Here is a 17755-nt window from a genome sequence, read left to right as displayed (position 1 = left end):
TTTTAATGCCACTGTTTAATTAAATTTAAAGGCGAAATCTGTAATAAATTTTTTGTAATAACCCTAAATATGACCATATGCCATCAGCGACTAAGGAAACGCTACTGATGCAGTGTCTTCCTTTTATTCCAGCCTGTAACTTGTGTTATTGTTTGCCCCGTTTCATGTAAATTAGAGTTCAAATTAATGCCGAATGAGTAAGTTTCTGTTCATGAGTTGTAAGAAATCATTAATAATCTTGTAGAAGGAGTAGATGTTTGTAACGGTGAAACTGAGCAAAATGTTAATGGAACAATAAGACATACAGAATATCTCCAGACTTACACTTAAAAAAAATGTCAGACTCGTTTGAATCAGGAGGTGGAACTGATCGTTTTTCTTTCCTGCTGTTGTGTTTGTTCGGGAATAAGAACCTGCAGACTTCATGAGTCACATGTTGGCGAAGCACTCGGGCAGATTTGGCTCCAGCTGTGTCTCGCTTTAGCCTGGACGTTGCTGGCGTTTGGAAAGACACAGGGACACATGAGCCAACTGTTTAATGTCATCTTTGGGGTCAAAGGTCGGGGTCGCCCCTCCTCATGTCAGCTCCCACGGGCTTCAACTGAGCCCTTTATCACCCTGGTTATACTTTTTTTTTTTTGGCTTTAATTGGATGCTAAATTTCCTGTTTCTTTTGTTCTCATGAGTTCAATATTGGATCTAAATGACAGAAATTTGTAAAGTAGTGATAGAATAAAAAAAAACAAAACAACTGTCAGACATGTTTGATGGTGACGTCGGCCTCAGATCCCAACGACACTTCCACAGACCATTTTTGCTGCTTTGGAATGGCCCTTTAACAGCTTTTTTAATGCTCTCTTTCTCTTTTTTGGCTCGCTGCTCTACTTTAATGAGATCTGATTGTTTCTGCCTAACGCTTCTCCAGAACTCCTTCCCTCCCTTCCTTCCTTCTGCTCAGGCTGGTCTGTGGGAAATGAAGTGATGTCGACAGGAGAAGCTGCTGGTTAAAGGCGACCACCGTCTCTGCCCAATAATTAATTTTATTATGGGAAAATAATGCATAGTCTCGCCAAGATTTCTGTGCAATTTAAAATGCACAAATACCTGTCATTCCTTCTAAGTAATGGGATTAACGGGAGACGTAGCAGAGACGTTGACAGCCGTCACCCAGCAGCTTCTATCTCAGATGTTTTCCGATGACAACAGCTGTGCTGATGAACGACGCTGACTGATATCTCACTGCTCTGTTTGTTTGCTGTGTGACTCGTGAACATCGGACAGGATTTAACTCGTACACTGGAAACTCAGCAGGAGTTGTAGGATCAGGAGAAGTCTACAAGGACCCGAGGGACAAATGGACGAAGAGGTGAGACTCTTTCTCTTTTCTTGTCTTTATGACATCTCTATTATAAATGCTAATCTCTGTATAACAGGTTTCTTATGGATGCTGGAAATCCTTGAATTTTAAAGTAGTGTTTTCAAGGGTTGAAAAATGCTCTGATTTTGGAAAAAGTGCTTGAACTGTATTATTACTGTATTACTGCATTATTTCTCACAGAAATTAACTGAATAGTTTGCCTTTTAGACAAAGAAATAATATATGTGGGAGACACAAGAACATTAAAAAAATGCTGCACTGAATGTGTTGAGCACTACCAAACTGTCATGAATAATTAATAACACAATATGAACAAGCACATGTTAGGAAATGAGAGAACCCTTTGATTCAGTTACCAATCTGTCCACATGAATTAGCAGATCAGTAATCTGTGAAAATATTCTGATCAAATCACTTATGTAAGCGATAATTCCTGCTTTTAGTTATTATTTTTGTTTATTTTTCAGGGACAATGCACTGCTCCTGAGCTGTGCTAAAATATGTAAAATACTATTGATGTGTTCTCACATCATGTTGTTAATTGCACTGATCAGGCTATCATAAATAATAGTTTGCTGGTGTCACTCGACTCAGATCGTGCAGCTACCACTGCTGCAGGACTAATTTGTGATATATCTGAAAAAAAAAAAAAAAAAAAGGTTGTAAACTCCCACAGCTTAATGACAATCTTATATGCTGAAAACATGTTTAAAATGACACAAAGTAAGAAAACCATATCACTGTTTAGCTTTTAGCGGCCCAGATCCTCTGGCCAGTCAGGTGTGCAGTTACGACATGTCTTCGCCGATCGACCGTCCGCGTTGTTACGTAGAAAAATATTAAAGAAACGGGCACTTTCAGTCGGCCTCTGTCAAAATGTGTGAACCTGACTTACAGCTACCTTAATGACTCTTCAGGCATCAGACACTTTTGATTTTGTTAAAACACTTTATTGTGCTGGTACTGTTGAACCAAACTCTTTCATTCTAAAAACAGATGTTTTATGATAAGGTCATATTTTTTCATAGTAAAAACTTGAGTCACAGCATCACTAAGACTATTTTCTGACACACTTTCACCTACAGGCGCAATCTGCACACATCATTTTCTCAGTAGCATCATTATCTAACCAGTAATGAAGTTTTGGACACAGACACACATTAATTGGCTGCTATAACAGTTGGTTTCACCCAAAGGGGGTGTGGTTGTTCTCACGACAGGGACGTGAAGTGTGGCTGCTCTCATCTTTTTGTGTTTAAAGACTGACTTGTGCGTCTAATGGAGACCCTGTAGCCAGTCAGAATCGAGTAATCACCCAGACCGTGGAATAAAACCGTATAACCTGCATTGTGTGTGTGTGTGTGTGTTGCAGTCAGGAGCAGGAGAACTCGATCCCCAGCGGCGCTCCGGAGAGTCTGACCTTCAAGGAGCGCCAGCGTCTCTTCTCTCAGGGGAAGGAGGTTTCCAACAAGGTCAAAGCTTCTCGCAAACTCATGGAGCTGGAGAACGAGCTCAACACCAAGTAGACCCGAGCCTTTCACATCCCAGCGCCACCTTAACCGCGACGTCACCACGGTAACGTTAAGGTGCTCCTGGGGGAGAAAAAAAAGAAAAGAAAAAAGAAAACGGGTCGAGAGAGCCGGCGCTCGTTTCCCTTCCACCACTGACCGTCTCCTCCTGTTTGTGTTGTTTTCCCCTTTATTTTTTTATTTTATTTTAATCATTGAATAACTGGACCATTCACTTTTTTGACGTAGCTATATCGTTGCAATAGGAGAGACATTTATGGCTTAAAACTTTCTTCCCCTCGTTAAGGTCTGTCAAAGATATATAATGATAAAGCACTGTAAAAAAGTTTTAATTGTATCTAGTGAGAATTGAGAATCACACGACAAAGGGGGATATATTTTTGTTTATAAAACGGTTCTTGGGGCGAGGGATGGAGAAAAATTTCTCATTTTAATTTTTTTTTTTTTTTTTTTTTAATAGCGCAATGAAATATGAACAATTTTATGGTGTTATTTTATGCTCTTTTTCTGCATCATGTTGTTTTCACACTTTTAATTCCTTCTTGCCAGCAGAAATGCCCACGGTTGAGCTCCAGACCAATCTTTTATTTTTATTTTCTCGTTTTTTTAAAAAAAAAATTAAATTCTCAGTGAGTGGAAACACTGTTATTTTATTCCGTAGCAAGAAAGCATGGGATTTCTTTTTTTTTTTGTGATGTTTTAGATAAACTCTGAAAGGTTCTCCAGAGGAGGATCAAACAGTCCAGAGAAGGATCTTTAAGTGCACAACATTACTGTAAATATTTGGGTCCACAACTGTCTCACTCTTTTACTACTGTAGAAACCTGCCAGGCTACTAAAAACTGCAACACTAATGTGATCTAACAGCATTTTGGTGACAGATAATCCAACAAGAAGATCTGCTAAAACTGGACTGTCTCCCCGCTGCGCCTCACTGTCAGTGGAGTTAAATTTTTTAAATGTTTTGCCCCAATCTGAGGTAACCTTAATTTTACTTTCTATTAAATCTAATAGTCGTTCTTTGCAGAGTTGTGTGAGATTAATTTGATTGATTGTACCCTAAATTCAAGCCAGAGAGAGGATTTCTTTCACTCACAGTGTAATTAATGTTGGTTTTCACAATTTAAAAAGAAGAAATTAAAACTACTCTTTTAAGTCCTTGTTTGCTTTACAGATATTTATTTCAAACCTTGTGGAAAAAACATACTTGCACAAAAACTTGTTTTTAATATTAATATGTATCTGCAAACTGTTCTGAGAAGTGGATTACATTTGGGACCTCTCGTACTGTGGTAATAATCTGTGTTTTTCTGCATTAGAGACAGAAAAGTGTTCTGTTTTTACACCAGCTGTAGTTTGGGGAGATCCAGATGTTTTTTAGGACTGGAGAAGTGTGATTGTACAAATATATAGGCTATACACACAACTTCCATAATCACATTCACCACCACTGCTGCTCTGCTGATGTAGAAAAGGAACGCACTTCAAACCCTGGTGTGTCTCTCAGTTTAAAACAAACAAACAAACAAAAAAAAAGTTTAAAAACTAGTGAAGTTTCAAATGTATCTCTCTTCTGCAGTTTGTTTGAGTGACTCCATCCTGTGTGTGGATTTATTTTATTTTTCTCTCCAGGAGCCTCGACTAAAACTGATTCTACATGATGAGTTAAGAAGCTGTTATAATAACTGACCTGTAAAAACACTACAGACGTGTCTCCTCTTTCCCCCCCGCCCCCACAACAACGACAGCAGCAACTACTATTCCTTTTTAGGTTTCAAAATGAACTGAATCATTTAAATGGTTTCATGTTTAGCCTTTTGTAAATCATTAATAAATACAGATTTTTCAACAGTGCAGGCTGGAAGTGTGGTCTTTTGTCATTGCAATGCAAATATGTTGTGCGATCTGCATTTTTCTGTCAGCTCTGCTGTGGTTAAAGAACTTTTCAGATTTGGACTTTATCTACCAAACAATTTAACATAAATTAGAAAATGCATTATTTGTAGAAAATGCAATGTGAATGATAATGGCTGCAATAATTTTGAAAGCATCACTGAAAAATGCATAAATGTGCAAAAGTGAAAAATCTTTAAGCCCAAATGCATCGCACTGCAGAACAGGCGGGAATCGAACCGCCGACCCTGTGGTTCTCACAGGCTGTAACCACCACATGGCTGAGCCCTGCATATGTGTCATATCGGCAGGTGTGGTCATAACTGGTAAATTACAATTATTGTTTTATGTATTTGTAGAAAAGGGCCAGATTTAGTAATATTTTTGGACTAGTTTTAAACTGTGTATCTGGGAGAATAGTTAGTTAAACCACAAGGGGGTGCATCCACCAAAGTGAATGCTAGTTGAAGGGCTGCATGAGGCTCAAACGTCAACTGAAGTCTGTATAAAACGTAAATAAAATTCAATTTATGGCAGATGTGAAACATTTTAATGCACCTCGACCTCTGTCTGTTTTTGTCAAATTGGCTCAGAGTTTGACACAAAAGTGCAACAATCACTAAGAATGATTTGATTAAACCACCTTGTAGTAGTTATGTCACTAATTAGCTCCACCACGAACAAATAAAAGTATTACAGCATAATGTAAATACATGAATATTAAGGATCCAGTTACTGAACACTGAAGGGGGGATTCTGAACGAGTATTTTGACGCTATAAGTACATTTTGTTGCAAATACTGTTGAGTTATTGGTAAGTATAGGAGGACTGTTTTATAGTGAGCTACTTTTACAAAGTTACTACATCCTATAATAATGTTTCTGCGACATTTCCGTTTCATTATAGTGACAGAGACCCAAGCTGGAATCGAACCCGCGCCTCTGAGGTATGGACTCGTACCAGGTGAGCTACCCGGTGCCCTTTATTAAGAGAATTTCTAACCCGGACTCTTATCGGCGGACGGTCCTTTACTTAAACGCGTGTGTAACTGCATTTGATTAAGAGGAAAAAAAAGCGTTTGGACTATTGACAGCTTGATTTATGTTTTAATAAAGTTGCTTAAAATAAAATGGGAAAATTGACCCGGAAGTGAACAGGCAGTTTTTGTATCTTACAAGCTTTTTAAAACCGATTAAATCTGCTGGCTTGAACGTTCGTTGTATGTCCGAAAATTAATGCAGTCGGTCGTGTCCAACGTTATTCCTCGTGTAGACTTGGCGGCTGTGACGTAACGTCCGCTTCGATAGTTTCCGTTTTATTGACGGAGAGAAACATTCACGTACAAAAAAGGCAGGAGCCATTTCAGCTACTTCCAGGGAATCAGACCAAAACTCAGAGTTCTAAAACGCTACGTAACCGTCACAGACGCCTGACGTTTGAGGCTTAAGTTGAAAATCAAAGCATACCAAGAATACAGCTGATGCCCGCCATAAGGTGGTGATTTAGAAGGGAACTCTACATTTGCGAAACTCTCGCGAGACTTTTAGGCTCTTGTTCGTACTACATCCTAGTCTAACAAATTCAGATTTCAATCGCAATCGGTGTTGTACTTATTTTATATATAGCTTTCTAAAACACGTGTTTAAGCGTGAGGACGCAATCACTCTTTCAAGTTTTAAACGCTAAATCTCGCGAGATCTTTCGCAAATTTGGGGTTACCATCTAACCACTGCCTACTGTAACTGCGTTTTATCAATAAAGTTATGACGCCATGTATTCAACCTGTCAGGATGGCCGAGCGGTCTAAGGCGCTGCGTTCAGGTCGCAGTCTCCCCTGGAGGCGTGGGTTCGAATCCCACTTCTGACAATAACTTTATGTTTACACACACAAAAAAAAAATATTAACAGATTTATGCCAAAAAACGGAGCAACAACCTGGTCTGAGGCCTCTGGAGCAAATTCTCTGCACTGATTGAAAACAATTTATCTATCCCCTTAATACGTTTACTATTTAAATAAATTAACTTCTTTCCTTGTAACATCTTTGTTATTAATACAGGAAGTAATCACTTTGTTCTCCAGAGGGTAACATGTATCACAACTTTACCTGTTTTTTTTTTTTAGGGTGGATGGTTTTGTTTGTGATCCCTCCATTCACAGAAAAAAAACACTACATTATTTCATAACAACTGAAACATCTATGCTGATTTTTTTTATCATTACTGTACCTGACATACTGTATATGTTAGTTTCCCTTTCACAGAGTGCACAGTTAGAACCCCAGTGTAAACAGTGGTTGTTTAAGGTACTTATCCATTGTTGGTGTATAAGTCAGTCAGCGCACAGGCAGTTTGGAGAGGAAGCAGAAGCACCGGTGTAGGAAGCCCAGCAATGTACTGCAGTGGACAAGAGACAGCAGCAAAATTTATTTTAGCCAACAACAAAAAAAACAATATCACTTCAAGTGTTCACTATATTTAGAATATTTTCACTGCTTTACTTTGCCATCAGGCTTTTCTGACTGGAAACTGCTGTTATTTAAGCCAAATATTGCTCTCTCCAAAGCTACCTTTGGCAAAAAACAGTGATAAAACGACTGACATAACTTCAGATTCCCATCAGAAGTTGTCTGACAGCAAGTAAAGTGGTAAATCGATAAATAGATGACCCTGTCCACAGCAGCACATTACTTACTTTCCAACACTGGTACTCCTGCTGCCTCTCCAAGCTGACTGCCATCTACTATGGGTAGTAAACTGAATATGGATAAGTGGATTAAACAATCAAGTTTAAAAAAAATCTGAACTGTCCCTTTAAGCATACATGATAAAGCATCCAGCAGCAGTTTCAGACACAGGACTACTGTTGAAACAACCAAGCCTGGCTCAACAACGCCCCCCAGTGGTGGAGCACGGACAGTAATTTCTGTCTGGGTCATTTCAGGACTTCCCTAGTTGTGAAATCTGCCTGTTCTTAAGTCGCTTTTTGTACACACACAGGTGATGACACCTTTCTAGATTTCAGTTTTCCCACAGCCCTGAGAAGTATCTGTCCCACTCGTTTGAGAACAAAGTATGTGACAGCAAAATACGTATCAACAAAGATTTAATTTTGCACCTGAAAAGGATTCATTGCCTTCAATTCAAAATTTATTCAATGCAAACTTACACAAGTATAAAGCTCGAGTCAAACTGGCAGTGGCACTTCTTTTTTGAATCTAGAAAAGATATTTCTTCTCAAAGGTCACAAAAACTCAAAATGAACAACACAGACCTATTTGCTAATTCACTACAATATGTGTAAATTTAAAATTAATTAAAACAAAATTTCTGCTTAGTTATTTAATTTACCTCATCAAAACAATCACAGCAGCTCAACATATTTTGTAAACAAAGCACTCTGAACTAAAGAAAATGATTTAAACATCTATCAACACAAGTAAACGTATTAATGCAAAGACCATGTGGGAGGAAACATGGAAAGGTGCTACTGACTTCACAAACCTTAAATAAAAAGATACTCAAGTCAACAAATGAGTTTCATCATAAGTAAATACAAGGAAGTTTACACAATAACATTTTTTAGGTTAATTATAGGTAGTATTTGTTGTTTGAAGTGCATTAAACCACTTGTTTTGTAGCTCACACTCCCACAGTGCTCAGGCTCAGAAATTTAGCCAAAACATCAAGAAAAGCTGCATCTCACTTGGATTAACTGGACGCCGAGTTACAGGGATTTGCTGCACTTGCGGCGGCCTCACTGCTCGATTTATGGACAAGATGCATCCAGACTGCCTTCACATCAGAAAACCTGGAACAGAGAACAAAACAAAGCCACAGAACAGGTTCGGTTATGTCACTCAACCCAACCGCCTGCATTCCCCAAATCAAATGTACCACCCTGGAGATTTTTCAGAACAAACCATGCTTTGATTTGAATTTTGATGCAACAATAATGCTACACTGACAGTGGACAAATGAAACACGAAGTAATTACTACAAAGGAAAACAGTCCCAGGGTACATTTTGAAAACAATGGAGGCCAATGGCTGGTAAGTGTTGAGAGTAAAACTGTGATTAATATCTTGCAACAGTCCGCAGTGTTCAACATACACTTTAACACGTGTCAAAACTATTATTCTTACATTGACTAGATCCAGACACAACGCTGAGTGGCACCGCCTCTGCTTCATCAGTAGACTCAACGAAAGAAAGATCAGACATCCTGTCAGAGACTTCATCCTCCTGGCCATACTCTTCCTCACTCTCAGGGTTATGAGGGGCAGCTTTACATGGGCTCTGTTCCTGGAATCTGAATATATCAGATCTAAGTTATAGATATGTATTTAACTTGACCATCACACATTTTTCTTTTTCATTGCTGAAATATATACCAGATTTTAAACGTTTAAACTGATTAAAAAGTCCTATTACAAGATAAAGACAGTTCATGTTTACAGTTAAGAGTGTTCTCTGATGGTGAGGACAGCTCATAATATGATTTTGTTTACTCAAGCCTAAGAGGAAAATGATGGCCAACATGCAACAGGGCTAATATGTTTTTAATTAACTTTAAGGACCAATGTGTGGGATTTAGTGGCATCTAGCAATGAACTTGTAAGAGAATCTACAGTAGCCATAAAACTGACGCAAAAGGGCGTATCTAGAGCCAGTGTTTGGTTTGTCCATTGTTCTACTACTGTAGAAACATGGGAGACTCTGAGGTTATGAAAACACAAAGGCTCTTATTTTCGGGGGATTACACACTAATAAAAACAGTTATGAATATTATATCCCATCTCTACCATATTCTGCCAATAAATCCCCAGAAATCTTACACACCAGACCTTTAAATCTGTTTAAAGGTCCAGTGTGTATGATTTTTATTCTGATTTTATCCTTTTTAAAAGCGCAAACAATAGCTATTCATGACTGAAATTTATCTCTTATCTTTACACTGCTTCACTTATCTCAAAATGTTTTATACATGTAAAGTACAAGTCAAAGTTTGGACACACTTTAAATGTTTTTTTCTTTATTTTCATAAACATGGTTCAGATTATATCAACAGTGCAAAGCTGTCATGCAAGCAAAAGGAGGCTAATTGAAGAATGGGAAATATAGAGCAAAAACTTTGCAGACCCCGTCTTCTGTACTTGCAATAACGTTGTAATCAAATCCTGGGTTGCAAGTACAGAAAATTATTGTGCTTTTTAGGAATAAATAACATAAAACATTTTAATTTGTTTGCTTACCACCTAATTTTATATATGCTATTTCATAGTTTTGATATTTTAAGTATTAATCTACACTGTAGAAAAATAATAAACGCAAAGAAAATTTAATGAGGTGTGTCCAAACTTTTGACTGGTACTGTATGCAGAATTCAAATTAATTGTTAAAAAGTGAAAAAAAGCTGAAGGAATAACTAAAAGTCGTTTCAATTAAAGTATATTAATGACATAGAAAATGATAAGAGCATACCTCAGTCCTAGCATGACGTCTATATAACTGGCATATCCAGCATCCACCAGCTCCTTGGCAACATGGACATCATCGACCAGAATATCCACCTTCCAGTGTGTGCTTGACACGAACTCTCTGAAGAAGATCTGGAGGTTCTTCTGGTACAAGCGCTGCTGGAAGAAGACTGCTGCTTCATCGGTCCACTGTCCGTCATCTCCAACTGGCCTTACCCCCCTCAGGATGCAGGGGTATGTCACCTTTGGCAGGTTTGTTATCTCCACTGGAAGCCTCTTCAGTTCGGTGCAGTTTTTGTATGGCATGCATTCATAATGGCCATAATCCACCATGTTTAGGATCACTGTGGTGTCAGATTGTACGATTTCTGCCCTGCACCACTTGTTCTTTGTGTCCGATTTCAACAGGCAGCAGGTGCCAGGGACGAGGTGGGCTTCAGGAAGAGGAGACATCTGCTCAGGCAAGTCGTCCAACATTATGGACACTTTGTTCATGATGAGAAGAGAACCATCCAGAACAACACAAAACTCTGAGGGAGTCGTCACTGCAGCAGCAAAGCCAGAGTATGCTTTGTCTATTTCAACAGGAGCAAAGACAATTTGCTGAGGTTGGTTTGTGTCCAAGCTTCCTTCCGCTTTCTCATTTTGGGTTTCAGCAGGTGACGGGATCATCTCACCATTCTGCCGCAGTGAGGATGTGACCTGACGAAGGAGGAACAGTCCATTCATGATTATTTCAACCTTCCAGAGTTTATCAGCTTTTGAAAAAGACACAAACACCAGCTTGACTTCTTGGCCAATTAATGTCTTGAGAGTTTCATACCACCAGTCGTCAGCATCTACTCCCTCACTGAACCCAAAGCAGTTCACCTTGCATAAAACTGCAAGGTTAGGAATTTTTGTCAGGTCGCTACACTGTTGTCTGATTGAGCAGGTTGGAATTTCTTCTGTTATTCCATGATCCATGAGGAGGACCTGGCATTTTCCTCCACGTTCATGTTGGACAACAGCCCTGCACCACTGCTTGTCCTTGTCTAACTGAACTAAGCACTTGAGGCCTTCTTTGACATCCTCTTCAGCCACCATCTCACATTTGTATAGCTTGTCAGCTATGTGACTTTCCAATGCACAAAGCAGTTGGCTGGTCTTAAGTAGTCTGACGTAAAAAATCCTGTTACTCAGTACTGACAGAACTGTACAATTTTCTGTGTCTTTAGCTTGAACAGTTGCAGGTATGACTGCATCAGCACAACTGCTCTTTGCTTTGACTGAGACTTTCATGTTTTTCCTTTGTTTCTTTGTAGAATCACTCTTGTTTTTGGTGGGTGTTCTTCTATGGTACCTGCAGGTTATTACCTTCAGTCTGGGTGACAGTGTGGCAGGCGGTGGCTTCTGCTTGACGTTTTCGCCATCAACAGTAAACATGCTTTCAGATTTTGCTGTGGCATTTGCACTCACTTCTTCTTTCAGGTAGTTCTGCTGACAGGATCTCACTCTCTCTTCTCTTTCAGACAAACTCGCAGGAGCCTCCTCTTCTGTCTTGGTTTCAGTGCCATTTTCAACAGCGGCGTCAAGTGGTGCTGGAATACTAGCCGTTCCTTCAAGAATCTCAACCTTGACGTTCCAATGAGTTCCATACTGACTGACAAAATCAACCATGAGAGGCATCTCCATTACAGCATCACTGAAAGAGGTATCGTTTTTGTATGTGCTTGTGTCCAACAGTGAGCATGGTATGCTGTATCTTGGCTGAGAGAGATACTTCTTTGGTATGGAGTAGATCTTCTCCTTCCCCGTGGTTGCTGAGTTTCCGTAGTCCACAAACTCAACTTTGAAACAGGAACTTCCTACGTAGTCCTTCACAGCAGAACGATAGAGAGCTCCATCTTCCTCATACTCAGCCAGGACAAGGTCATTGATTCTCACAGATGGGGCGGTCTTTAAGGAATCTCTGAAGATACCGGAGTTGAGCTCTTCACCCATTTTTAAGATAGCAGGTTCGTCCTCAGACAGTTGGAGGAAAAAACTGTTGACCGAGTCGATGTGGGAAACAAAACACTTTGCCCTGAAACCTTCGTTCACTTTCATGCCAGGCAAACATGAAAGCTGAGGGATCTCTGTTTTTTCTGTATGTTGCAGTTGTTCTGACTTTGTGTTTGTATCGCAGTGCTCTCTTTGTTGTTTTACTTCAGTGTTTTTCTTAGGTTTTACAGGGGCACTTGTGTTGTCCCTGTTTTGTTGTTTTACATTTGTATTCTTACTCTGAGTTTTACCATGAACATAGTTTTTTGTGTTTTCTTTCTTTTTGCAGGGTGTATCTTTGCCTGCATTTGATGTGGGAGACTTTGAAGAATGCCCTACATGTTGACTCTTGCATTTGTCTGAAGTCTTTGTTTGTGCATTTCTTGTGTGCAGGATTGTATGTCTTGTCTTTGTATTGCTTCTGTCAAAACTCACAACTGTCTCTGGTTTAGGTGAAAGACTGACAATGAGCTCCTTTACTTTTTCATTGATGTTAACTTCTCCATCAAACAGTTCAACATCAAATGAACCATCTTCGTGCTTTCCGACTATAACAGCTCTCACTTCCTTGTTGAGGATTGCACTATCCAGCCAGTTCTTGACATCTGCATAGAGCTCTTCCTTGGACACTGAAGCAAGGCTGCATCTCACAGCCTGCATGGGTGTGTACAACAAATCAGCAGAGTCTCTGGGGATAAACAGGGCATTGGTTTTCTCAGATATGGTCGTGTTTCCATAATCCACAAAAAACACTCTGAGATGCAGAGGTGACTCAACAGGATGTACACATCCTCTGTACCATTTGCCATCTAAGTATTTTGCCAGACACAGCTTTGTTACAACAGCTCTCATATTGGCTTGCATCATTTTCTCAATCTCCTCTGAGATTTTATTTTCAAGCTCTTCAATGATCTCAGTGTTTCTCTCCAGCTGGCAGTAGACCTCCCACTGATTGCTAATGTGAGTGACGAAGACTTGTTCTTCATTTCCAGGACTTTGATCAAATGAAGAGAAGACAAAAGACTCGGGAAACACTGTTGACAGCTGTTTTGTTGAGACTGTCGTTTCTCTTGCCAGGCCTTGTTCCAAGAGCAACTTTGTTATGCTCTGTTGGGTTTGGGTGTTGTAGAGGTCCACAACATGGCACAGCCCTTTGTTTTTCACATTCAACTGAGAGACAACTTTACATCTCAGGCCACAGGTGCTGTCGTGGACAAAATCCTTCAGAGAATTACACACCTCTGGACTCCAATTCTCACAGTTCTTTGTGTCAGCAGGTTCAATCAGGTTGTAAAGGCTGCACCTGAAAGCTTGGCCTTCCAAATGAACATATTCTGGCATTACTGCCTGAAGATCATGCTCCTTGATTTGGATGGAACAGCCATAGTCAATGAACATCACTCTGGCATGACCTTTCTGTTTTTCTGTGATGAAGGCCCTGTACCATCTTCCATCTTGAGGTGACTTGGCAACACAACATGAATCCCACGATTGGAGGGCGACTGTGTGGGTTGAATAATATAGCTGAACCTCATCCATCAGCTCTTCCAAAGCTGGGACCTTATCTAGAGGCTGGCACCAGAAATCTGATGGTGAGTCGATGTAAGACACACACACAGAAAACTCAACCCCAGGCTTGATGCTTAATGCTTTGAAGTGAGCAGGGGCTTGCACCTTCTCAGTTTCATTTTTGCATGCTTTCTTTTCTTCCTGACAATCTTTCCACTGCCCTGTATTCCCACTGAGGCATGGGCACATTGTTTTTTCTGTCACGTCTGTGTTATTTTGCACCACAGGCCCAATGGGAATGACGTTCCAGTACTCCGCTTGTTTTGAAGAGATCAGGAGCTCAGTGATACTTTGATTGCTGTCACTTCCAATCACACTGAGATCAACAATGAATTTGGTCTTTCTCATCTGGACAACATGGACAAGGAGGGCTTTGTTTGACACAGCTCTTCTGAAAAAGTCAATGGTGGTGCTGGGCCAATCTTCATCAAAAGGCATAACTTTAAAAAGAGAACAACAGAACGCAAATGCAGATTTGCTGGCAAATGTCTTTGGTATCTTCTTGATCAACTTGGACGGCACTTTCTGGATGTTCCCAAAATCGATGAACAGAACTTCAGCTCCATGCTGAAAAGTGTCTGTCACTACACCCCTGTAGAAATGCATGTCTTCCTCATAAAGTGCACAGCACAATGTCCCAAGTTCAGGATTCAACAGTACATCTTCATCCAGCTTCACCTGTCTGAAGTAATCTGCCAACTGAGTCATCATTTCTTCAAAGTCATCGTTGCGTTTTTGTGTTCGGATCCAGAAGCGGTTTGGATTCTGAACATACTCAACATAGCCCACAAAGACAGAGTCCACCTGCACCTCTTCTGTTTCCAGTGTTTTACCCAAAGTTTCACACATGACTGTCTCATGATACAAATAGTCACACTGAGGTAACAATTCTTCTGACTCTACCTTTGTTTTAGGAGGCTTTTGATCAGGCTCTGGCTCCTTCACGTGATTATCTTCAGCACCAATTACTGTCATGGAGTAGACATGCTGTTCTTCATCAAAACTTTGGATCTCCACATCTAAAACTTTTCCAAGTAGGCCTGCCTTGAGAAAACTCAACTGCTGATCTTTGACTGCCTCATCCTGATCAGTCAGGCAAAAGAGTGAGCATGGGAATGCCTTAATGGGTGTTGAATCAAAATCAGGTGGCAACCTTCGGACATTCTCAACTTTGACAGACTCAAAGAATCCGTAGTCAATGAACAAAACTCTGACATGAGAGTTGACCGGGAGAAACTGCACAAAGCCCCTGTACCATTTCCCATCTTTGCCTTTTACGGAACAAAGTAAACCCAAGTTTTCTTGAGTCTTCTTATTGCCTTCTTTCGTTCCGTATTCACAAACTGCAGCTAGCTTCTTTGATATTTCCCAAAGATCTGTTTCCATATTGGCCATCTGACAGTAAAACAGCCCTGGGTTGACAGCAGCAGTTACACGCACTTTAGCACGTGTCCCACAACTCAGTCTAGTCCCACAGAAAGACAGAACGTCATATCCCTGCAAACCAGAGGGTCTGAAGCAAAATTCTTGTCCCCTTGGCTTTTCAATGAGTAAGTCAGGAACTGGGTCAATGTTTTGTTTGAGTGGCACCTCTGTGAGCATCTCAACCAGGAGGAGGAAAGTGTCTGTGTCCACATGCCTTCCAAACCCATGTCTAACAAGGTCGATGTTGATGTCAGGGGCTTCCAACAGGAGCACTTTGTGGGGCAGGAGGGCTTGGATGTAACCCGTGACATTTCGTCCAATCAGAGTTGAAAAGTACTCCTCCACTACAGAATGAGAACAACCTTGAAGCAGGAGTACATTTGCAAGAAAGCCGCAAACTATCTTGGGAGGCAGGATGAACAGGTCATTTGAACAGGAGGATATGTTGGCGATGTCAACACTCAAGACATTACCGTGATCTATGAGGAAAACGTCAAACAAGTCCTCTTTTCGATTCTGAACTCTTCCTCTGTACCAGCGTGCTGATGTCAAATCTTCTACGAGGCAAAACTCTCCAATATCCACCACAGCATTTGTCTTCGGTAAGTTCTGTATTTCTCCTTGCAAGATGTTATAGTCAAGTTCGCATATGGTGAGGTACTGTCCCTGGAAGTGTATCAGAGTTGCTTCAGGGTTCCAGTCCAAGTGGGTTAACTTGAGGTCCACTGGCCAAAGGGCACGTGGGGCAGATGGGACAGAATTCTGAGATCTGCAAATTCAAATCACATGTATTATTAACTTTCAAAAAGTGTTCATCATTCGGTGAAATTATGATTGCATTAATTTCAGCACCAGCTGTCCACAGTAGGGCTACTCCCTAAAAGCTGACCAAGCATCAAAAACATTTAAATTTTGCTCACATATTAAAGGGTTCAAAATTAACTTTTTGTTTTGTCTGCCAATGGCTTGTAAACTGAACAAATTTAGTGGACAAAATATTTTTCAACAACAGCAATAAAACTGCAGCTTCACAAATGTGATGATTTGCTGCTTTTCCTTTTTTTTCCCTAATTACTTAAATAATATTTATTTATTCTTGACAACTTCAAGGTTTGGGCTGTTGGTTTGACAAAACAAGCATTAGAAAGGTGTCATTTTAAACTCTGGGTAATTGAAATGGCATTGCCTAAATATTATACAGTGCAGTGTAAGTAAGAACAAGCCAGCATCACATTACTTTTGCCACAACGTTTTTCTTACTTTTGATGTTCGGAGCCCAGCACCGGCTGCATGGCAGCAGCATCAGTAACTGTCATGTCCTCAACGTAACCTGAATGAAAAAAGGTTGGAGAAAATTAAATGTGTCACTAAACAAACATACATAAGAATAAAAATGGCACTGATGTTAACCTTTGCAGCATATACCAAAACAGTATAACATTAACTAAGCAAGGCTTAACTTGATCACATTCAAATCCTTGATTCAATATGCCTTTTGATTGTAAGGTCATGATTTCTCTTTTTTATTTTGCACTGACGGTTATGCCATTGTTAGACTACTGTTTTTTAATTTGTAAAGATCAACAGATCATGGCTTTTATGCCGACAACTGTCATCAACATTTTCAAATTCTTCTTTAAAAAGATATGGTATCAAGTGTCTATAATAGCTAGAAAGCTACGCTGTGTCATCTTTTAACATACATTGAGAGAATCCTCTATTTTGCCTTTTAATCTGATTCTTGAAATTGAAAGCTCATTTTTACAGTTTAATATTGAAATTGTAACACCTCTAATATCTGGTCAAGGCTACATTTGTGCTTTGATTTTGTGATTTTCTATTCATATAAGCTATATTTAGCATCTAGGAAATGACTGTTGATCTCACAGTTCTTCAAGGGATAGTCTGGATTATTGAAGGTGGGGTATGAGGTACTTATAAATAGTCAGTGTTTTAATTACAGTAAATGGAGGTCAGCATGCCACCAGTTTGGAGAAGCAGCAGGAGTACCAGCATGGAAGCTAAGCAATAAACTGCTTTTGACAGGGTCAGCATCAGTAGCAAAACCAAAAAAGACCTGCCTAAAAATACATCTGTCTCCAAGTTTACTATATTTAGAATTTTTCACCGCTTTACATTGCTGTCTGACAGTCTTCTTCAACAGGAATCTGCTGTGATGTAAGCCAAATATCGCCCTCTCCAAAGCAGCCAGACTCCTTCAGAAAAAACAGCAATTTTCCCAGTTCAGATTTTCAGTTTTTCCTTAAGGTGTCTGGCTGCTTTGATAAGAGCGACATTACGCTTTTGGTTTTGCTTGATGGAAAGGTAAAACATTCTAATTATAAGGTACATTTAAAATGATATAATATTTTTGGATGGACCTTTTTTAAGAGGCTAAAATGTGTTTTGCTGCCAACCCTGACCACAAACAGCACATTACTTCGCCTCCTACATATGTA

The 17755-nt window shown here is 39.8% G+C and overlaps 2 protein-coding genes and 1 non-coding gene across 4 annotated transcripts in view; 2 read left to right on the top strand and 1 right to left on the bottom strand.

Annotated features, from left to right (window-relative positions):
• Positions 1 to 4761, top strand: part of afdna (afadin, adherens junction formation factor a) — a 123404-nt gene extending 118643 nt beyond the window's left edge. For both annotated transcript variants that reach the window (XM_084737951.1, XM_084737952.1), the window contains 2 exons: positions 1282 to 1366; positions 2751 to 4761. In XM_084737951.1, coding sequence (XP_084594077.1) covers positions 1282 to 1366; positions 2751 to 2904 — 239 coding nt within the window. In that variant the 3' untranslated portion in view covers positions 2905 to 4761. The remainder of the gene's footprint in view (positions 1 to 1281; positions 1367 to 2750) is intronic.
• Positions 4762 to 6585: 1824 nt separating this feature from the next.
• trnal-cag (transfer RNA leucine (anticodon CAG)) lies at positions 6586 to 6668 on the top strand. Its single transcript has one exon. It is a non-coding gene; the product is annotated as a tRNA-Leu (tRNA).
• A 1512-nt stretch (positions 6669 to 8180) lies between these two features.
• Positions 8181 to 16622, bottom strand: tdrd15 (tudor domain containing 15). The gene is made up of 4 exons (XM_084738133.1): positions 16557 to 16622; positions 10285 to 16065; positions 8946 to 9112; positions 8181 to 8611 (listed from the first exon to the last, which is right to left on the bottom strand). Exons 1-4 carry the CDS (start codon positions 16610 to 16612, stop codon positions 8598 to 8600), a joined length of 6018 nt encoding a protein of 2005 aa, XP_084594259.1. The 5' UTR covers positions 16613 to 16622; the 3' UTR covers positions 8181 to 8597.
• Between the last annotated feature and the right edge of the window lie 1133 nt (positions 16623 to 17755).

The sequence above is a fragment of the Lutjanus erythropterus genome, chromosome 15, assembly GCF_056507025.1.
Source record: "Lutjanus erythropterus isolate fLutEry1 chromosome 15, fLutEry1.hap2, whole genome shotgun sequence".
Taxonomy (NCBI): domain Eukaryota; kingdom Metazoa; phylum Chordata; class Actinopteri; order Lutjaniformes; family Lutjanidae; genus Lutjanus; species Lutjanus erythropterus.
Note: the sequence above shows the minus strand (reverse complement) of the source record. Positions and strands in the feature narration are given on the sequence as shown.

Excerpts from the sequence above, each read along its gene's own strand:
- tdrd15 (XM_084738133.1), bottom strand. The coding sequence starts at position 16,612 with ATGACAGTTACTGATGCTGCTGCCATGCAGCCGGTGCTGGGCTCCGAA. Across the intron at positions 16,066-16,556 it reads CTGGGCTCCGAACATCAAAA|ATCTCAGAATTCTGTCCCAT; the intron begins GTAAGAAAAACG and ends TTGAATTTGCAG. Across the intron at positions 9,113-10,284 it reads GACGTCATGCTAGGACTGAG|ATTCCAGGAACAGAGCCCAT; the intron begins GTATGCTCTTAT and ends TGATATATTCAG.